Genomic DNA, 23817 nt, shown 5'->3' with positions numbered 1-23817 from the left:
GAAAACCCGAGGAGTCCAGGAACCTGAAGGTGGGTCGTCTTCGTCGAAACTTTAAAATGCTGTAGAACTAAACTGCATTACAATTTGAATTTAAACTTAAACATTTTGCTTCTATTTTCCTTTTCTTTTTTCCATAATTTTCTCTTTTGGATTACTTGGTTGTCCTATTTTTTATTTGTTGTTCTAACTTTTTAATGTTGTTATTCATTATCTATCTTTTTCCCAGCCCTCACTCCCTTTTACAATTTTAAGTTTAACATCCTGCTTCCTTTTATCTCCCATTGTTCATTGGGAAGTGCCAGGAGGTTCCTGGAGCATAGGGTTTCTATTTGCAGAAAGCCAGCTTTGGTAGCTGATTCTTCAGCCCAGAAGGTGAAGCTAATATAGTTCAATTATAATGGGGAGAATGCAAGGCTACTGAATGCATGTCCTTGCCATCCTCCCCCTGGCGAATAAGCTCATCCATGTTGCTAGAGGTGGAAGTACTTCAGGTCTTACTGTTTTGCTTTAAACCAGTTTAATTTATAAGATAGTGTTCCAGCATAATCTGGGAGAGCTTGTTCTGTACCAACAAGTGTGAGAGCAACTGCTCCCAAATCATTAGACAATCTTAGAGAATATTCAACAAAAACACTTGCTTCAAACATTTTTGTTTTCTGATGCCATTTATAGTTGCAAGTCTATGGAAGACTTCAGATTGTATGTAATAATTTTTTATTTATACTTCTTTAGTTTTATTTGTGATTGCAGTGATTTCTGCTTTTTGCCTGAAGGTATTCATTTGCATCAACATTATTTTTTAGTTCAAATCTCGGCAGCATCTGTCACTTATAAAATGCCCAGAATTTGTTTGCGAAGACCAATTAAAGCTATAAAACTTTGGTGGTTATCATTAAATTTTTTAGTCTCTTAAGTCTACAAATTTTTTCGTACTCCATTTTATTTTGTTTTAGACTTGTCCTGAAGGTTTCTTTTGTCAGTTTGTCTCCTTTAGACACAGATTTGATGGGGCGTAGTTGCTTGAGTAGCCTGTAGTTTCCAGGCATTACCTTACCCAAGTGTCAAAGCTCATTCATTCTCAAATAAAGCAAAATACTGCAGATGCTGGAATCTGAAACAAAAACAGAAAATGCTGGAAAATCTTAGCAGGCCTGACAGCATCTGTGGGGAAGAGAACAAGTTGAGTCCAGATAACCCTTCATCAGAGCTTTGTTAGGAATCTGGCAAAGGGTCATCTAGACTTGAAATGTTGGCTCTATTCTCTCCCCACAGATGCTGTCAGACCTGCTGAGATTTGCCAGCTTTTTCTGTTTTTATTTTATTCTATCTTGGGTTATGCCACATACAGAATTTCCAGCAAAGGATCCTATCTCGCAAACTGAAGCAAAATCCATGAAAATTTCATCACTGGTAACCCTACTGCCCTCCCGGCTGCAAATAGATTACTTAGAAAACACTCAAAATTGAACCATAGACCATTGAGTCATGAACCACACTAGAGTTTTTAAAATATTTTTGTTTCACTGATAGTTCAGTGTAATTTTATGTGGGGTAGGTAGGGATTTGAATTATTTGTAGTGATATTGTGTGTCAGAAAAGCTTGACATGCACCTTTAAATTTACATTTTTACAAAATAATTCATAATTTAGCATTTAATGTGGATTTCTTTTAAAGTTCCACCCCATAGAAATGTTCACTGTTTTCTGATTGGTAGGAATAACAATGTGTTTAGATTCATAATCTTGACATGGTACAATTTGTGTTGCATGCCATTACAGTCTTGGTATGTTACTAGTTTATAAAAATTGTTGTTGATAAGCTGTGTAAAAATAATTCAGTGGGAATCCTGTTGCTGCTGCTTTGAGCAAGACATTTCTTTTTTGTCTAAGCCCTTTTTCTGACGTGCACCACTAAGATGCATAATCCAAATTGGCAACATTGTGTCCCATATGTTCCCAAAATGTAGTGCTATTAACCCATCTCAAGCAACAGCCTTGTGCTAGTGGCAAGCAGATATAACCCAGACCCATTAAGCTCCTCTGACGTTTATATTATCCAGAACATTAGGCAGTTAGCTAGAAAATATACTGTGGAGTAACTCCTTTGAGGTTTTTGTCTTTTGTTCTTCACCTATTTCTGTAACATTTATTCTAAACAAGTTCTTTGTTATCCATTGAAGTCAAGGTTTCCTGTCCATAAATCCCTGCTTCCCACTTGAGGTCAAGGTTTTATTTTTATTTGTGAATATGGGAATTTTCTTTCTGGCCTATCTGAGGTGTTGCCCATCATTTGATGTATTTGTATAATGAAAATTTATGCTGTGAGGTACTGCAGGAGCTAGATTCATGTTTCCCAACTGTAAATCATTACCTGTCAGTAGAAAATTGTACCCCTCATTTGTGTTTGGTGAAAATTATTTTTTTCTGGTGGCAGTACTTGGAAAGATATATGCATTTAATATGTTTCAAAAAAAGGGGCTCAGGAAGGGGCAAGTTATTTTAACACACAATTGCAGGCACAACTCTCAAATCAATTCATTAATTTTTTTGGTTTGTTTTTGTTAACTGCATAATAGTGTCATGAAAAATAAATATTGTTTAAAATTACATATATAAGCAACTGCTAAATAAATGGGTGCGGTGCAGTGGTTAGCACTGCTGCCTCACAGCACTAGGGACCCAGGTTTGATTCCAGCCTTGGGTGAACTGTCTGTGTGGAGTTTGCATGTTCTCCCTGTGTCTGCATAGGTTTCCTCTCGGTGCTCCACTTTCCTCCCACACTCCAAAGAAATGCAGTTTAGGTGGATTGACTATGCTAAATTGCCCCCATGTGTCCAAAGATGTGTAGGTTAAGTGGATTAGCTATGGTAAATTAAATGGGGTCATGGGGATAGGGTGGGGAGTGGATCTGGGTAAGAGAGTCGGTTCAGACTCGATGGGCTGAACGGCCTCTTTCTGCATTGTACAGATTCTATGGTTCGAAAATTTGATTAATTTGTGCAACAACTGCACTGCTGCAGCACTTTTAATATACTTGGGCAGCAAGGCGCTTTTAATGGATAATTGTGGGCTATAATTATTAATGGTTTTTTAGGTGCAAGAATTCGGGGAGTTTGGAGAGTTAATTGCATTGGTATAAGATTTTGATATTAGGAATGGAATATATTTTCCATCTGATCTTGTGGAATTTTCAAACATTTTTACACCAAGAGGATCTGTCATTTTCTTCCAGGTGAGATGTAATGTGGGTTAGATTTATGGTTTACTTCCTGTGATTCTGCTGCAGAAGGGCAAACCCTTAAACATGAGACTTAATTTTTCGACCAGCTAAAAATTGTCCATAATGACTCAGGATCTTTTAACTAGGACAGTGTAATAAAACTTGAGAAATTTTTACTGCGAACTTCAGCCGCACTTACGATTGTTTTCCTTCTTCAAAATGGTTGTTAAATAACAGCTTTACTCTCCTTGGCAGAGGAGACTTGGGAGAATATACAGCCAAAGAAATTGTTTAATTAGCATATTTTAATATGGTTTATTGGCCACACCAAAACCTGAGACCACACAAAAATAGGAAAAATTAAAGGGAGAAGCACATTGTAATTTCTTTGGAAGAAAGAAGAGGAACAAAATGCTGTGGAGTAGAGGCAGAAAAGTCAGATATTTACACAGTGAAGTATTGGGAGTATTGGTCGCAGAAAGCAAAGGAATAAAATTCACTGGGGTATATAAATCACCAGTAGAAGCTCAAGAAAATCCCGGAATTCAGTGTTCAAATTACAAGTTGTTGACATGTTAGCCTGCTGGAGTAGACTCTGAGACAAAAACACTTCCCATTATTTATCCCAATGCATTTTACTGACTCTACCTACCCCACGGTTTTTTGATTCAGCCACCTGGCAATCCGATGTGCATTTATCTATCCCAGCTTATCTTGTGACATGAAACCAGCCAAGAATGTTTGGGCCAATTATTCAGGGAAGATGATAATATCATGTGGTAGTTTGATGTAATATTCATTGGGAAGAAACATTGCTCTAATGTAAATCCAGGTGCAAGAGTGCTGATTCAGAGATTTTAAACTGGGATATGACCATTTTTATCCTTTTGGCAATTCATGATTGGATTTGACGTGGGCCTTAAAGAAGCTGTTGGATATAAACCAAAGTCTCTGACAAAAAGAGGCTGAGAAGTGCAGTGAGTTAAACATAAAGGGAAATGTCTGCCATGCTACAGTGATCCAGAAACCATGTGATAATAAAGATTATGGAGGTGGTTCTCTGGCCTCATGCTCAGATTGCACTGGGGGCAGAGAATCACAGAGAAGGAGCCAAAGTGCGTTTAGCGCCAGGGAGAACCTGCTTTGGGATCCCCTCCACCAAGGAGGGCATGAACCAGATTAGCCTATTTAATTCCTCATTTAAGTATGCTCTGTTGGCTTTAAAATGGATTCCCACTGCTCCTGGGATTATCCAACCCCGGGGCAATGGGAACCTAGTAGGAATCACTACTAGGTGATGACCATACTGGGGGGATTGGAGACCATTGAAGCCCATGGGTAGTTGGGGAAATGATTGGATAGTGGTGCCCTGGCACTGCACACTGGCAGGTGTGGCCTATCGGGGCCAGGGCCTGAAGATGCTGGGGTCTTGGGTAACCCCATAGCGGGACGTGGGGTCGGATGTGATACCCTGATGTTAGGAGGTATTGAGGCGCCCTTTAAAAACAGTGCACTGATCCCTGAGGAGACAGTTTTGCTGGGGTCTTTAAGTCTCCACTCCACTCAAATCAATTCTCGGTGTGGTTGAATTGCACTAAAACACCCAGCAGCAAGTTTTCTTACTGGGGACAACATTTAAAATTCTGCCCATGTCTCCAATCACTACATCAGTTAACACCTGTAAAAGCCTCACTATTCTCTGAAACTGTTTGCATTTCCCAAAGAACTATACTAGCTAGTCATGATGACATGAAGACTTCTTTGCACTTACTTTTCATTCAGTGAGCAGTTTTGCAATCAATAATGATGATTGCTTCCTGTTCTAATGTTGTGAAATTTTGACATGTAATGCTTAAAAGGCAGTTTGAGTGAAATATGAGCAGATGCAGGAGATTCATTTCAACATCAGGAGTAAAATCTGACTGGATATAACTTCAGAATTGACAGTATCAATGACAACTGCAATGATGATTGCTTACCCTTTTGACTATGTGAATAACTGGAATGCACAAGAACCTGACCTTTACTTCATGTCAACTGATACAGACATTACACAATGGACTTCAAACACATTCGCCTAGATCTCTGTCTGGTTGCATCTTGCAGGCACCTTGGAAGATGCATTGGGGAACCTCTTAGAGGTCCCTATGCAAGGGCTGCACGGGAATTACCCAGGAAGTTTCAATTTCTGTTTGGCAATTACCCTGCATCTGGAATCCTCCAAAACTCTAATTTAAAGTCAGAGACTTGGGATAGTTCTGACTTCTTTGGCAGATTAATCACTCAGGAAAAGTTAGAATTAAAACCAATTCTAACTGCTGGATAGCTATATACTGACTCTTGACCCTTGCTACAATTGATGGTGATTGCCAGTCCACAAAAGATTTGGTCCCCAGTCTAGGTACAACACTAGAGCAATGTCGTTTTAAAACAGGATGAATGAGAGGGATAGAAGATGTTGCGGCACAGCAGTTCATGACTAAATATTTAAGCAGTGTTTGACTCTATTAAATACTGGAAGGTCAAAGCTTTTATCACATCATGTTTATATGTGAAGATACATTACAACTTCTAACTTGCCTGTTAGTGTGCAGTTTGTTTTTTTACCAATCATCTACCAGTAAAGATTGAAATCAACTGTAAACTTGTTAATTGAGAATTGTAGTAAGTCACATGGATTAGATGAAGATGGAACATTTTAAATGGCATGCATATAAAGAAAAGCAAATGGGAATTCCTGGCATGTTACTTTCTTTTTCCAAAGCAGGAGTATGCAGTTATAACCTTTGTATTTCCAGTGCCGGTCCAATACCAGTAAACATGGTATAAATGTACTTCTAATAGAAAATGCTGGAAATGTACGTCACATTGGTCACATCCAAGAGTGGTATAGTAAGTTTTTTTTGGGTTGGACTTATCCAGTAGCTTTGCACTTTAAAAATTGGATTTTATTGACCAGTTATCATTGTCTTTGCAGATGTTAAATCTGATACACACTGAAGTAACATGTTAGATATTTGATACTTTATCAGCATAAGCTTGCTTGTATGTGTAATGTCCTAACTATGTCCAAACAAAAAGAAAAGATGTGGTTTGCACATGTAGAGTTAAAGTAACACACAACAGGTTTATTGAAAGAGAGGTTTTCTGTACAAAGTGAAACTAAAAGAGGATTCTCTGAAAGATCCCAATGACATCACTGTCAAATCATGTGACCTGCTCTTAAAGCAACTACTGAAATATATAACATCCTTTCCCCTTTACTTCTGTGGTCATGACAAATTATTACGATGTTATACGTAGGATCAATAATACTCTGGACACAATAAGTACTATGCACCATTAATCATAATGCACAGTCAATAAGACAGTCGATCAGGAGGACATCTATTCCTCTTTGGTTGTATACTACGTTCTGGAATTTGGCTGCCCTTGACCCGAGAAGTATGATTTGAAACTTCAGTAGATACTTCCTCTCTTGGAACTAGTTCTGCATCTTTCTCACTTGATATAGTATCATGGGCACAATCATCAGGCAACTCAGATGCAACTAAGTCTTCTGTAGTAGTATTCACAACTAAACAGGGACTAAAGAAGTTAGTGCTTCTGGAGATGATTTGGAGAAATCATTTCGAGATGACAGCAATTGGTCAGCATGGCAAACTACTTCATCTTTGTTCAAACTGTGTAAGAAATTGGACCTGTTTTTGCTAAAACTATGGCTGGTACCCATTTCCCCACTCATGGCATAATTACACGCTAACACTTGATCTTCTTGTTGAAATAAGGCATTGTTTTGCCCTCCCTTCTTGTCTCTGAGGTTCCTGGAGGTAATAACAATTCAAGCGTAATTCTCAACTTTCTCTTTAAAAGTAGTAATGCAGGTGAACTTTGGATAGTTACATGAGTAGTGTTTCTGTAAGATGCCAAAAAGCTATTCACACAACGTGATAACAAACCTTGTTCTCTTGAAGCTTTTAAAGAATGTTTAAGGGATTCTATGAATCTTTCAGCTACTCCATTGGTTGATGGCTGATGAAGTGCAGATTTTATATACCATTTACTTTGAAATAATCCTCAAACTCTTGTGAAGTAAACTGTGAACTGTTATCGCTAACAATCTGTTCCAGTTTGTCAAATCTGGCAAAAATTTCCAAGTTTTCCAATGGTTTGTTCAGTTATAGTGGATCTCATAACTTCTGGCCATTTAGAGTATACATCAATTCTGACTACGAACATGTTCTACTGTTCTACTTTTTCTTCAATCAAAAATAACTACATGCTAATTCTTTCATCCAGACTATACCAGGATGTCCTTTATGTAGTTGTTCAAGAACTCTTCCACACGGTCTAGGAGAAATGATCACTCGGATTCCCCACAATAGAAACCCATGTGTCTGTTGGACAGCCAACTCGAGCTTTTCTGACACACATGCATTCTAATCAGAATGCGGACGATGTGTTCCAGCTTTCGTTCCTTTCAGTACCATATCCATCACCTTCCCCATCACGGCATCATTTCTGGTATGTCTCTGAACTTGAGAAGCTGTTACAAGTAAATGATCTGCAAGCAAAACTAGTTGGCATCTGCTAAATAGATAAAGGGAAGGGTGATAATGCATTAGCATGACACACATATTGATACTTTATATCGTAAGATCAGTGGCCATCTTTGCAATCGGCTAGCAGCTCACCACAGTTTGCCTTTATATGGCCCAAAAGGTCGATCAGTCAATAATGTGAAATTGCCACATACAGATAATGATGAAACCTTTGTATGCCAAAAATTATACTCAGTGCTTCTTTTTGTAGCTGAGCATAGTTAGATTCGGTACTAGTCAGAGTACGAGAAGCAAAAGATATTGGTGGTTGTTCTCCAAAAGGCATAATATGCATAACGACTGCCTCTAACCCAAAGATGGAGCATCGCAAGCGAGCAGTGACTGTAGCTTTGGATTAAAATGAACCAATACTTAAGACTTCTGCAAAGCATCTTTGACATCCTGTATGCTTTCTCGCATTCTATTGCACAGGCCCATGACTGTTTCACAAATAGCTACATTATTAAAGCCATTGCATAATTTACTAAGTTAAGAAGAAATTTGTCATGATTAACAAATCTTAGAAACATTTGTCAGAATTGGCGCTTCTAAAATAGCGTCCATCTTTTGGGTGCTTTATGTAGGCTTTTACTATCAATAACGTGACCCAAATGCTGGACTGGCTTCTGGAAAATGTCACACTTTTTTCTTGATACGCAGACCATTGCTTAAAGATGTCTCAATGTTGCTTCTAAATTATTCAAGTGCTCTTGGTCACTGGAATCCGTAATAAGCATATCATCCAGGTGGCACTGATCTGATCCATCGATCTTTAGAATAGGGCTGGTGCGAATGTCAATCCAAAAAGCAATCTTTTATAACAAAAAAGACCTTGATGAGTAATGACGGTAAGCAATGGTTGAGATTCAGCAGCTACATGCATCTGTAAATATGCTTGTGAAAGGTCAATCTTGCTGAAATCTGCCCACTGAATAACCCAGCAAACAAATCTTTAATTAAAGGAAGCGGATATTGATCAGCACCCTGCCAGATTTCTGGTTGTTTTAAAATCACAAATACAAACTGAACCATCTGGTTTCATGACAGGTATGATGGAGGTGGCCCAGTCACTCATTATAACTGGTTCTAGCACACCAGTGCTTACGAGTCATACTAATTCTCCCCCAACCTTGAGACGAATTGCATATGGCACACGTTCTTGCTTTGAGACCTTTTGGTCACTTGAACTCCTTTCATTTGAACCAAGTGTCTCTCTGAATACACCCTTGTATTTATCCAGAAGATGATGTAGATCTGTTTTGGCACCAATCAATCTGTTGGACGGCATTTCAGTTAAGTTTTATCTTCTCCAACCATGATCTCCCAAATAGAGCTGGAAAACTACCATGGGCCACATGGAGAGGCAATTCCGCTGTTTGTCCATTCAACTCTACGTTGAACATGATATAACCTTTTAATGGCATGATCTCTTCTGTGCACGTCCCTTAAAATCACATCAGTTAGTTTTAAAAGATGCTGCTTTAGGTTTTGTCGGTGTGTAGTCTCCGGAATTAAAGATACTGCAACACCAGTATCAACCTTTATTTTAAAAGGTTGTCCATTTAACTTCGGAATCACCCAGAATCTATGTGATCCACTCTGTCTGGATAATTCTTTTGTAATTCTTTCCTTCCATGTTGTAAATTCGTTTTGTAGAATGCAACGTCTTCTTGAAGGTACACAAATTCTTCTCGGGGGAGGCTGGTCTAGTCCAACCAGCTTTGGCAATGCAACCTATTTTGCCACAATTTTTACATTGACTAGCCTTACTCCAGCATTCTCTCATTCAATGGCCTATTTTGGGATATCTGTGACATGCTTATTGCAGTTTTGACGACTTATGGGCAGTTCCCAAATTGTGAATCTTCATTTGTGCACCAAGTTGTGAAGCACCTCCTTAACAGCCAGCTCCATCGATACGGTGATTTCTACTGCTGTCTTTAAAGTCAAAGGATGTTCGGTAAGCAATCTTCTTTGGATAGCCTCATTTTGGAGACCACAAACTAGATGATCTCAAAGAGTATCTTCTAATGACTCACCAAACTCACAATGTCGTGCCAACCATTTTAAGGTTGGAGAAGAATTGGAATTATTCTTGTGTCCTGGCCATCATTCATCCCTCAAGACCACAAAGAACAGATTATCTGGGCTTTTATCTCAGATGTTTGTGGAACGTAACTGTGCATAAGTTGTTTACCATGTTGCCTACAGAACAGTAATGACACCTTTCAAAAGTAAATCATTGGCTGTGAAGAACTTCTGGCATTTTTTTATTCTTCCATAGGTTGAGCATTGCTGGCAAGACTGTTGCTAATCCCTAATTGCCCTTGAGTTGCCTCTTGAACTGCTGTGGTCTGTTGTGCTGTTAGGATGGGAATTCAATGTTTATGACTCAATAACAGTTTCATTCTAAATCAGGATGTTGTGTGACCTGGAGGGGAACTTGCAAATCGTGGTGCTCCCATGCATCCGCTGCTTTCTACCCTCTTGGTGTTGAAGGTCATAGGTTTGGATAGTGCTGTTGAAGGAGCCTTGACGAGATGCTACAATGCATCTTTTACATGGTTCAGAGTGCTGCCAATGTGTGCTGGTGATGGAGTGAGAGTTTCAGGTGGTGGATGGGGTGCCAATTAAGCAGGCGACTTTATCCTGGGATGTCTAAGGTGATGTATAAATGTAAGATCTCTCTTTCTATTGTCTTAAGTGGTCTTCAAATTCTGCTTGGGAATTCAATCTTTTCTCTCCCTCAAAAATCAGCAAGAATATATTTTGTGCTACTAGTGGTATGCTTTTGTGTAAATGGATTAAAGAACATTAGGCAAGGTAAATGGTTAAAAAAATTACATTGGTTTATACTCGAGCAAAAAATAGCTGGTGTGGATTCAGTTCTCTCTCAAATTGATGAGGAGAGTGCTCTGCGATGAGCTGAAGGTTTAGTCATCAAAAAAAGGAGCTCCAGCCTGAGCTATAAACAAAGGACGTTTATAAGCTCTCACTTTTGTAGCAACCTTTACAGTGTGCTACTGTGGGCATTTTGCAGCAACATGCAAACCGACAACAGGTCATCCTGGCCATTCCTCAATTCCGATCCATGATTGACCTTGATTCTCTCTTGGGGGTGTACTGTTGTGAGGTGGCTTCCTGCAGATAGAGAAACTGAATGAAAAAGGAAGCATGATTGTTTATAGAGATATAATAGTCTTCAGATGGAGTTCAGCTCCATACCAGTTCTTAACCCATTTCCACTCATTTTAATATAATCTTTAATGGACTGCCTTTTCTGAAAAATTGCAGTGGTAGAAAAATAGCATTGTTACACTTTTTGGCAAGCATAAGTAAACACAAGATAAGGCAACATATGGCTTAAAACTCTCTCTCTCTCCCCCCCCCCCCCCCCCCCCCCCCTTGTTCTACCCCTCCCTTTCCCAAACCCAATATCAAACTGAGGCACTCTTAAAGGTACACTCCTAAAATTCAATCCAGTATTTTTAGAGTTACTATTTGAGTGTGTGACCAGCATAAAGGACAAATGTTTTTGACAAGTAAGGACTATGAAAGCTCTGATAACTAACTTGACTGGGTGGCATAGTGGTTAGTGCTGCTGCCTCACAGTGCCAGGGACCTGGGTTCGATTCCGGCCTTGGGTGACAGTCTATGTAGTTTGTGCATTGTCGCAGTTTCTGCCATTTCCTCTGGGTGCTCCGGTTTCCTCCCACAGTCCAAAGATGTGCAGATTAGGTGGATTAGCCATGCTAAATTGCCCCTTAGTGTCCCAAGATGTGTAGGTTAGATGGATAAGGCATGGTAAATGCACGGGGTGATGGGAAAGGACGGACAGAGTGTGCCTGGATAAGATTTTCTTCCAGAGCCGGTGCAAACTCGATGGGCTGAATGGCCTTCTGCATTGTAGAGATTCTATGGTTTTATGATGCTCTTCGGAGAATCGGTGCAGACTTAATGAGCCAAATGGCCTCCTTCTGCACTGTTGGGATTCTCTATGATAAATTAATACTGAAAGATAAGACTAATACATTCAGATAATGTTTTTGTAATTATTATTATCTGAACATAAGCAAATTTTTCCGATAGTAAGATTTGGTAGAAACCTCCCCCCAACCTGGTAACGGCAGCCCCATAACCATTTGAAGCTCCAAGGAGCATTAATTGGCTGAAGATGAGACTTCTGCACCTCACTCTGGTGGTAGTCCCATTTTAGAGCTACTGGCCACACTAATGTGTCCTAGCAGTGCCTGGACTGGGCCATCTCCAGATTCTAAGTCCCAGGGTCCAGGACCATTTAAGTGCAGGGGCTTTCATGGCGGAGAGAGAAGATGAGGCCCACCAGTGGAAGGCTAGAAAGTGTACTCTTGGGGGAGATAGAACATAGAACATAGAAAGCCACAGCACAAACAGGCCCTTCGGCCCACAAGTTGCGCCGATCACATCCCCACCTCTAGGCCTATCTATAGCCCTCAATCCCATTAAATCCCATGTACTCATCCAGAAGTCTCTTAAAAGACCCCAACGAGTTTGCCTCCACCACCACCGACGTCAGCCGATTCCACTCACCCACCACCCTCTGAGTGAAAAACTTACCCCTGACATCCCCCCTGTACCTACCCCCCAGCACCTTAAACCTGTGTCCTCTCGTAGCAACCATTTCAGCCCTTGGAAATAGCCTCTGAGAGTCCACCCTATCCAGACCCCTCAACATCTTGTAAACCTCTATCAGGTCACCTCTCATCCTTCGTCTCTCCAGGGAGAAGAGACCAAGCTCCCTCAACCTATCCTCATAAGGCATGCCCCCCAATCCAGGCAACATCCTTGTAAATCTCCTCTGCACCCTTTCAATGGCTTCAACATCTTTCCTGTAATGAGGTGACCAGAACTGCGCGCAGTATTCCAAGTGGGGTCTAACCAGGGTCCTATAAAGCTGCAGCATTATCTCCCGACTCCTAAACTCAATCCCTCGATTAATGAAGGCTAGTACGCCATACGCCTTCTTGACCGCATCCTCCACCTGCGAGGCCGATTTAAGAGTCCTATGGACCCGGACCCCAAGGTCCTTCTGATCCTCTACACTGCTAAGAATGGTACCCTTCATTTTATACTGCTGCTTCATCCCATTGGATCTGCCAAAATGGATCACTACACACTTATCCGGGTTGAAGTCCATCTGCCACTTCTCCGCCCAGTCTTGCATTCTATCTATGTCTCGCTGCAACTTCTGACATCCCTCCAAACTATCCACAACACCACCTACCTTGGTGTCGTCAGCAAACTTACCAACCCATCCCTCCACTTCCTCATCCAGATGCCACCTCATTTCCAGCCTGAGGTCCAAGCAGCGTGGCTTTGTTAAACTCCCCATGCCTCCCAGCGTCAAAATTGAGACAGTGTGGGGAGAGGCTAATTGGTTGCTTAAGGGCCTCAATCAGAGCTGGGGTGGCATCTGTAAAGCTTGGAAGGTGAAAACATCATGCTTATTTTCAGATTCTCAGCTTGCAGCAGGAACTGAAGTTGTTTTTAATGGGTCAGCTAAAATAATTCCCTAACTGGGCAACAAACCAGATGAGCAGCTCAAAGCCTTCTGCCAGTTTGCTCATGGTAATTCCATTAGCGATTGTCTCATTATTCCATTCCCCCCCATTCAGAAGGTTTTAGGAAATGGAACTGATATTAAGGATTCATAATGCAGGTAATGGCGATATTGTTGTATCCTGCGTTACTAGGGTATTTATACAAATAACAATCCTAATTTATAGATTCTTTCAAAGGAAAAGATGTTAAAGGAATTGTATGCTTGTACACTTTCTTTGGACAGAAGATAAATTACATTTGGGTACCAGACACCATTTACTGGGATATTCTGTTTGAAGTTGAACATACCAGTGGTTTAAATGTTTAATTTTCATTTAGAAGATCTTAGAAGCAATTTGTTATACTTAATTCAGAATTGTTTCATTTGAAACATTTGCCTGTTGTTGAAAAATACAAGTTTTCCACTTGCAAAATCTTTCATCCAGATCCAGCAGCAGTTCAGGAAATAGAAAAAGTGAAAACAAAATAAACCACCAGAACACAGTAACTAAAATGCTCCAATTTTCCATCAAAAGATGATCAGTTAATGCTGGCTCTGAGGTCAATTGCACAGGCCATCGGTGTGACGTTCAGACTGAAGTAAAATTGGAACCAAGTATCAGTACTGACCTTTTCTCGAGTCTCTGAGCAAACTGATTGCTTTGATGAATATTTAATATACTAAGACCTAGTGAAGTTATGTTAAAAGCGTTCTCAATAAGAAAATTATGTATGGAAAATTGTGGCATTTTCATCGGTTTAACACAAACTACTTTTTGAAATATTAATACCTTCATTAGGGTGCTTGGAAGAGGTTTTGGTTTAATATTTTAAAATGTTGTATTTCTATCTGAGTAGGGAGGAAAGGCTTGGGCCTCATTTCTCTGATATCAAACACAAGAAACATGTGGATTCAATAAATTTCATTGTGCCTTTTTTAAATCTCTTCTGAGCTGTCTGATTAGCAAAATCATAATTTGGATCCTTGATTTATGTTGCCCTATAGAGAGTAAGAAGATAAAAAGTTGATGCTGCAATGGACTTTGGTTGGGAAGAGGTCAACACTATTTTGTTTCCTGCTGTTGATTACTGTTGAGTGACTCCCTTTGTAACCACGCCTGTATGGACACTGGGTGAAGGACCAAATTAGCCATTGTAAGATGGGACCCCACTTCAGTTAAAATCCTCACCTCACCAATTATTTTTGATGAAATGTGTTCACATTTAGAATTGCGGTATCCTTTAAAATACACTAATCAGACCCATATATAGTTAAGTTTCCAAGTCAACTAATAATTTAACAGCATCGTAGTTTCTTCACAAATTTTCCTCATTCAATGTTTATGGTTGCTCTTGTATTCATGTTATATTCATAGCTGATATTTATAAATATTTATATTCGTATTTTGAAGTAGGTGGTGAAACATAATACCACTGGCCATCTATTCACTTAAATTATGGTTATAAACTCTAAGCGTGCATCTGCAATAGTCAATATTCTGAACATTGAAAAAAAGTAAATGGATATATTGAGAAAATGTCATTCATTAAAATATTTTGACTTGTAGAAAACTGGGTAGGAGTCGTATAAATGGCTTCATAGAACATAGAACATTACAGCGCAGAACAGGCCCTTCGGCCCACGATGTTGCACCGACCAGTTAAAAAAAAAAACTGTGACCCTCCAACCTAAACCAATTTCTTTTCGTCCATGAACCTATCTACGGATCTCTTAAACGCCCCCAAACTAGGCGCATTTACTACTGATGCTGGCAGGGCATTCCAATCCCTCACCACCCTCTGGGTAAAGAACCTACCCCTGACATCGGTTCTATAACTACCCCCCCTCAATTTAAAGCCATGCCCCCTCGTGCTGGATTTCTCCATCAGAGGAAAAAGGCTATCACTATCCACCCTATCTAAACCTCTAATCATCTTATATGTTTCAATAAGATCCCCTCTTAGCCGCCGCCTTTCCAGCGAAAACAATCCCAAATCCCTCAGCCTCTCCTCATAGGATCTCCCCTCCATACCAGGCAACATCCTGGTAAACCTCCTCTGCACCCTCTCCAAAGCCTCCACATCCTTCCTGTAATGTGGGGACCAGAACTGCACACAGTACTCCAAGTGCGGCCGCACCAGAGTTGTGTACAGTTGCAACATAACGCTACGACTCCTAAATTCAATCCCCCTACCAATAAACGCCAAGACACCATATGCCTTCTTAACAACCTTATCTACTTGATTCCCAACTTTCAGGGATCTATGCACACATACACCTAGATCCCTCTGCTCCTCCACACTATTCAAAGTCCTCCCGTTAGCCCTATACTCAACACATCTGTTATTCATGTCTCTGCAGTTAAGGGAAAATCATTGGATTGCTGCTCTTAACTGCATGCTGCTTAATATGTTCCTGTGCGAGAATAAAATCATGCTTAGCTGTGATAACTGGCACGAAACAGACTACTAACATTCTTCTGTCTAGCCTTTAGCTGAATGACTGCTTAACCTCCTATGCTTTGGACACTGCAGGTGGTTGCAAAGCCATATCTCAAAATAAATTGATACATGATAATGTTTTTATGATAAAGCTTGCCTCCATGTTAAGAAATATAAGGTACATCTGCTGTGCCATGCAGTGCCAGCAAGTAGGCTGGCCCCATTTGATCACTGACATATTGGGCAGGATTTTCCATGTGTCCCCACGGTGTGTTTTACAGTGATGGGGCCAGCCTGCCATTAGCTAGCGGTGGGATCACCGCTGTCAACAGGGTTTCCCATTGTATGCACTCCTGCCACTCAGGAACCCATGATAGGGGTTTGCTGTTGGCAGGACCAGAAAATCCTGCTGGTGGGAACAGCCAGAAAATTATGGCCATTAAGTTCCTGGTTTAAGCTGAGCCTTTCAGCAAAGGTTAGAACAACTAGTATTTACACATGCAGTGAATGAAGACCAGAAGTTGTATGTCATTGGAGTGACTGATGCTATGAACTAAGAAGATGCCAGGTTTCCCAGTGCATGCTGAAATAGTTGATCTCAACTGCAGCACTAGAGGTGATGCAACTGAATCTCGGGTGTGCGTGGGTTAAGGAAGCAAAAATACCCAGTCCTGAAATATCCAATGACCATTGTTTTTTGTGCTCGCCTGTGGGTCTGTTACCCAAAGTAGGCTGTCAACAACAGTAAGGTATAAACATGAATGATTGTCACTTGGGCAAGGGACTGGAGGTGACAAACATCTGTGTAATTCTGTTCCAGCAGGAAGAGAAGCTGGGGGGAGAAGTATTAAACAAGTTAATTGAAAGCACTCTACTTTTTGCCTTTTTTTTTACCACTGCATTGGTATGTAATTGCAGAGTAGGTTTCCTGGACTTCAATTGCAGCAACTGTGTGTTTAGAGTTGTCTGGAATGTCAAATATTATTTGCAATTAATCAGAAAACATTTTAATACATGTTTTTGTTTGCTTTTCAGTGGAAGAAATACTGGTTTGTGCTGACTGACCATAGCTTGCGTTACTACAAGGACTCAATTGCTGAGGATGTAAGCATTATGTTTGGAAATTATTCAGAAGTCAGTGGGAATATGCAAACTATCCTGAACTCTATTTGGCAGCTCTAATAATATGTGTATGATGATTGCCCATTCTGCAAATGTCTGTATAGAAAAATGAACATGAAAAATTGATATTGGGCCTAATTTTTTGAGGTAATGCTAGAAACTGAATGATACTGGATTAGGCCCTGCTTTTTGCACATTTTCAGACTTTTATTTCCGTTGAAGTGTTGTTACAGTATTGGCCATAAGTTGTTCTTGATCCCCATAGATTAATTATTAATAAGGAGTAGCAATTATGATTGTCACTCCTTTAAAACAAAATGTGCGTTTCAGTGAACCACACTGACAGTAAAGTGACAGTACACACTCGCATTGCTATGTCAAAATCTTAATCCACCCTTGTCAACTGCAACTCAGGACAGAAGGATCAGGAGTAACCTGAAGTGAGGTGGTCATATCTCACTAAGAGCTCTGCATTTGTTCAACTCTGGTCTCTTGTGTATTCCCCACTTCCCATCACCCCACTATTGAAGCCGTGCCTTCAACCTTCATGGCCCTAAGCTCTGGAATGCCTCCCCCAGTCCACTCCATCTCTCCTTCTTTAAGATGATCCTTCTATCACTTGTCTTTATATGACTTGGTATCACGTTTTAGCTTATCACACTCCTGTGAAGTACCCTTTCATGTTTTACCACATGTTAAAGATGCAGTATAAATGCAAAAGTGTCATTTTCTTTTCATTCTATTCATGAACCGTCAGACCTTTTCTAATTTGGCTGCAGTGTGCCACTGGCTAGTTTCATTATGCTGAATTACTGTACCAACTAGAAATTGAGATGCCAGGGTATTTTTCTCTTGGGACTTGTGCAATCAAAGGCATTTTCACTAAACCCGAGCAAAATACTGCTATGCTGGAAATTTATAATAAGAATAGAAAACACAGAAAATACTCAGCAGGTCATGCAGTATCTGTGGAGAGGGAATCAAAACCAGCATTTCAAATTGGCCTTTCATCAAAATTGAAGATGTTAAGAGATGATGAGACAAGTACAGAGCCTGGGAAAAGGTGGCCTGGAAAAGATACAACAAAAGATCCTTGATAGTGCAGCACTCCCCTATCAGTACATGGCCAACAGGGTGGTCTGCGTACCCTTTTCATCTACTGATCTACTCAGATCACTGAAACCCTCTACTGTGCTCGCAGATCACAAAACCCTTCTAGTTTTTTAATACTTCCTTTGCTGTCTACTATTCTGCCATGTATGATTAGACCTCTTCCAAGACCCATCTTTTGTTATTATACTTGTCCCATTACTGTCTCCCTTATACCGTCATTCCTTTTGGCATTTAATCACTCATATCCTCCACCCAATTACACAACTCCCATTTTTGATATTTCCCTGTCACACCTTTTGCTAGTTCTATATTTGCTTAACAGCTGTCCATCTCTAAAACCTTCCAGTTCTGAAGGAAATATTGGGCCAAATATTGAGGAACCTGGTTGATATTTTGAGGCTTGCTAATTGGTTAGACTTTTGCTGTACCCTCCAGCTGAAAGATTTTGTGCTGTAACTTGCTGCAGTTGCAAACTACTAACTGTAGTGAGGGCAACAAAATATCTGCAACCTCTGAAAGGAAGGACGAACAATGTATTTCTCTTACCAATGAGATTGAAGAACTGAGAAAGAAACAAGAGGAACTATGGAGAAGGAAGATGAAGCAGTCATATCCATGTGCAAAAAGATAAATAGAGGAAATTAAATATTGGATTAAGAGAAAACAAACAAAAGTGTTTCCAACATTTTCTGTTTTTATTAGGATAACTTTATCTTGGGGTGAAAAGATCATTTTAAATCTAATTTAAGCATGTATTTTCTTCTAAATAAAATTGATATATCTAGCTTGTTTGTGTTAGTACTGACCAACTTTCCCATACAACGTGCAGCACAATCAAAATACAACTGAATCTAATGAGTATTTACTTTACTCTTTTTAAACTAGCTCTAACATGAAATATATCAAAGCATCTTTCAGAAGTGCCAGAAATCTTCCATATTTACCCAAGGAACTGGAGGTGAACAGATATTTGACCCAGCTGTCAGTGTATACAGGGTTGCAGTCTCATTTTCCCAAAGGTGGCCTCAAACTTAGAATGCACTGTTTTAAAATACAATTTGTTTATCCAGTTGGAGCAAAAATGTGGATTGAAGATGGATTCTAGTTTTAAAAGCATGGAAGATTTCTGACAACGAATGGACATGTGGGTAATTTAACAGCAGTTACTCATGACAAATTAGAGCTTAGCTTTAGTGGTCAAGATAATTACTTGCCAGTCAGTTCTCAGCAAAGGAATTTGGTGACTCGTGCTGAATTACTAATCTACAGATTTTCCTTTTAGTTAAATGATTACATCAGAATAAGGCTTTCTTGGATTTTAGTATTGATGCACTTAATGGGCAGAAGGTTCACTATTTTGGCGACATTTTGGAGCTGTCTTAATTTAGAAAATCGGTATTTGTTTTTCCAGTCCTATCTTTTTCCTTACGAAGGCATAGGACAGACTCATGCTGAGGTTCCACAGTAGGCGCTGGCAGAACTTGATCCCAATATGTCAGCCTTGAGGATGAGCATCAGCAGGTTATTTGACAGTATAGCCATAACAGCCCATCTGGTCTAGTCTTGTTTCCAGCTCAGGTCACTTGGCTACAAGCAGCAGAAGGAGACCTAGCTGATCTTGTATTTTGTGTTTGTAGTGTCGCAAATGATGAATAATGTTTGAAACCACCTCTTAATGAATAAGAAAACTTCCAATTATAAACATCCCAATCTGACTTAATAAACAAAGAGTATATGATGTGCCCTAAGCAATTTCCTGTCGTCTGTGCCAGCAGTAAAACTGATGCACTGCATTCTTCCAAGCTTGCCAACTAAACTGGCTTAGTGTATCTAAAGCCAAGAAAAAATACCATTTGTCATGGCATTTGAGTTCAAACATGTGATCCTTGTTTTTTTTGCAGTCAGTGTATGCAATTTATTTGTTGTTATGATCCAAGATTGTTTTTAGACCACCATTCGACACTTCATTTATGTCACAACTTCAATGCAGGAAACCATTCCATAATACTTCATATGAATAAGGCTGAAACTAGCTAAAGCATGAGGTATTAAAGTGGATGACTAAAACTTTGGCAACGAGCTAGGTTTTAAGAGAGGAGAGAGGCAAACAGGTTTAAGGCCGGACTTCCGGAGCTTGGGGACCAGCTAACTGAAGGCGTGACTGCTAATGATGGAAGGGGAGGAAAATGGAAATTCCCGAATTGGCAAAATGCGACCCTGGGGGTGAGTGAATTGATACGTGAAGACTGCTTAAAGGCAACATTGAAACAATACAAAACAGACATCCAGAAGTGGGGTCAACTGATCAAGGTAAAGCACGATGATAAATCATCCATGAAGACAGCTTCAACAACCCAGGCTGGTGTTGAATCTAAACACCAGCTGAGGAAGTATCGTCTTGAAAAATCATGAATTCCAACCAAGTTTTCTGAAATCAACAGTTCAATCATATATTCATATATTCCTAGCAAAAAAGAGTCTACTGAGTCAAAAAACTGAATGCAGAAAATGCAGTGATATTTTGGCTGTGACTTTGTCAATAAAAAGAATGAGACCAAGAAAGATTTGAATATGAGGATGGGAATTTTAAAGTCAAAAAGTTTAACGTCAGCCTGAGAGTGCAGGGAGTGATGGGGGAACGAGACTTGGTGTTCATTAGAATTCGGCTAGCAGAGTTTTAGATAAGCTCAAGTTTATTGGTGGGTGGAAGCTAAGTGAATAGCTAAGATTGCATTGGAACAATTGAATCTGGCAGGAATATGTTTTGATGAGGATTTCAGCAACAAATAAGCTGAGGTAGCGATGGAGATGGGCTTTGTTGCCTCGAAGGAAGTAGATGCTTTTTGTTATAGAGGGCATGGGCAGTTCAGCACACAATCAAAAAGAATCAATGGCTGCGAATTTTGTTCAACTCTGAGCAGAAACTAGAAAATCATTAACTTTGTTTTATATTGTTGAATCACAGATTTTGTCGTGATTTTGGTTCCTTTATTATGACAATTGTTACATATTAAATAAAAATCAGGCATTGATTTTCATGCAGTTCAGAGAACGCTCATTCAACTGATTCAAGAGATGGAGTTTTTTCTCATTCGTTCGTGGGATGTGGGTGTTGCTGGTTTGGTTAGTATTTATTATCCATCGCTAATTGGCCTCAAGAAGGTGGTGCTGAACTGTCTTTAATCACTGCAATCTTGTTGTAGGAACACCCACAGTGCTGTTACCAAGGCAGCTGCAGGATTTTGACCCAGCAACAGTAACGGAATAGTGATATTGTTCCAAGTCAGGATAATGTGTGACTTAAAAGGGAACTTTCAGGTGGCAAAGTTCCCATGTTTCTGCTGCCCTTGTTCTTCTAGGTGGCAGAAGTTGTGGGTTTGGAATTTGCTGTTGAAGGAGCCTTGGTAAATGACTGCAGTGCATCTTGTAGGTAATACACACTGCTGCCACTGTGCATCAGCGGTGGAGGGAGTGAATATTGAAGATAGTGAATTTGGTGTCAATCAAGAAGGCTGCTTTGTACTGGATAGTGATGAGCTTCTTAGGTGTTGTTGGAACTACGCTCTTCCAGCAGGTGGAGAGTATTCCATCACAATCATGACTTGCGACTTGGAGATGTGGAACAGGCATTGGGGAATCAGGAGGTGAATTATTCTTTGAAGAATTCCCAGCCCCTGAACTGCCTTTGGAGCAAAACTATTTATATGGCTAGTCCAGTTGAGTTTCTGCTTAGTGTTGCTAGTGGAGGATTCGGCAATGGTTATGTCATGAAATATCAATAGGAGACAGTTAGATCTGTCTTGTTGGAGATGGTCATTGCCTTGCACTTGCATGGAGCTTGGTACTTATAGGCCCAGCCTGAACATTGCCCATGTCTTGCTGCATATGGACATGGACTGCTTCAGTATCTGAGGAGTTGCGAATGGTACTAAACATTGACATTGTGCAGTCATCCATGAACATCCCCACTTTTGATCTTATGATGGAGGCCCCCCCACTATTCTCATTGACTTTGTTTCGCTAGGCCTCTTTGATGCCACACACAGTCAGATGCAGCCTTGATGTCAAGAGCATTCACTCTCACCTGAACTCTTTTGTCCATGTTTGAACCAAGGCTGTAATGAAGTCAGGAGCCAAGTGGCAAATCCCAAACTGAGGTCAGTTGAGCAGGTTTTTGCTGAGTAAGCGTCACTTGATAGAACTGTTGACGTTACTTTCCTGATGATTGAGAGTAGCAGTACTGATAGGGCAGCAATTGGCTGGGTTTGATTTCTCCTGCTTGTGTGTAGAACATACCTGGAAATTTTCCATATTGCTGGCTAGATGCCAGTGTTATAGTTCTACAGGAACAGCTTGGTGAGTTCTGGAGAACAAGCGTTCAGTACTATATTTGGAAATCTGTCAGGGTCCATAACCTTTGCAGTATCCAGTACCTTCAGCCATTTCTTGGTATCACGTGGAGTGAATCAAATTGACTGATGACTGGCATCTGTGATGCTTGGATCCTTAAGAGGGGAATGAGATGCATCATCCACCCGGCACTCTGGCTGACAGTGGCTGCAAATTCTCCAGCCTTGTCTTTTGCATTGGTGTACTGAGCTCCCCTATCATATTTGTGTAGCTTCCTCCTCCAGTTTGTTTAATTGTCCACCACAATTCATGACTGCATGTGGCAGGGCTGCAGAACCGATATCTGATCTATTGGTTGAGGGGATCGCTTAGCTCTGACTATTGCATGCTGCTTCCACTGTTTGGCATGCGAGTAGTCCTGTGTTATAGCTTTACCAGCATGACACCTTATTTGTAGGTATGCCTGATTCTGCTCCTGCCATGCCCGTCTGCACTTTTCTTTGAACCAGAGTTATTCCCCAGGTTTCATGGTAATAGGGGGTATGCTGAGCCGTGACTTTACAAATTGTGATTGTATATAATTCTGCTGCTGATGAAGACCCACAGAGCCTCATGGATGCCCAATTTTGAGTTGCTAGATCAGTTCGAAATCTATCCCATTTAGCACAGCGGTAATGCCATGCAACACGATGGAGGATATTATCTGTGTGAAATTGAGGCTTTGTTTCCACATGGACTGTGTGGTTTACACTTTTCTACCAATACTGTCATGAACTGATGTATCTGCGGCAGGTAGATTTCCCCCTTATTGATACCCTCACTGCCTGCCGGAATCCAAGTACAGCAGCCATGTCCTTTAGGACTCAGCCAGCTCAATCAATAGTGGTGCTGCCGGGCCACTCTTAGTGAAGCCCCCCAACTCTAAATACACCCTTGCCACCCTCAGTACTTCCTCCAAGTGATATTCAACATGGAGGTGTACGGATTCATCAGTTGAGGAGAGATGGTAGGTGGTGACTAGCAGGAGGTTTCCCTGCCTACGTTTGACCTGATGTCACAAGACTTCATGAGGTCCAGAGTCAATGTTGAGGAGCCCCAGAACAACTCCCTAATAATGTACACCATTGTGCTGCCACCTCTAGTAGGTCAATCCTGTAGATGGAATAGGACATACCCAGGGATGGTAATGATAGTGTGTGAGAAATAGTCATTCTCACTGAATCACATCTTGCAGACAATGTCAGGCTGTTGCTTGACTAATCTGTGGGACAACTCTGCCAATTTTGGCACAAGCCTCAGATGTGAGTATGGAGGACTTTGCACGGTCAACAGGGTTGTGTATGCCCTTGTTGTTTTCGGTGCCCAGGTCAATGCCCTTATTCAGACCTT

General features: G+C 40.5%; 1 protein-coding gene across 3 annotated transcripts in view; it reads left to right on the top strand.

Annotated features, from left to right (window-relative positions):
- Nucleotides 1–23817, top strand: part of mpripb (myosin phosphatase Rho interacting protein b) — a 401247-nt gene that overhangs the window by 300057 nt on the left and 77373 nt on the right. For all 3 annotated transcript variants that reach the window (XM_078225341.1, XM_078225339.1, XM_078225340.1), the window contains one exon: nt 16879–16947. In XM_078225341.1, coding sequence (XP_078081467.1) covers nt 16879–16947 — 69 coding nt within the window. The remainder of the gene's footprint in view (nt 1–16878; nt 16948–23817) is intronic.

Source organism: Mustelus asterias, chromosome 12 (genome assembly GCF_964213995.1).
Source record: "Mustelus asterias chromosome 12, sMusAst1.hap1.1, whole genome shotgun sequence".
NCBI lineage: Eukaryota > Metazoa > Chordata > Chondrichthyes > Carcharhiniformes > Triakidae > Mustelus > Mustelus asterias.
Note: the sequence above shows the minus strand (reverse complement) of the source record. Positions and strands in the feature narration are given on the sequence as shown.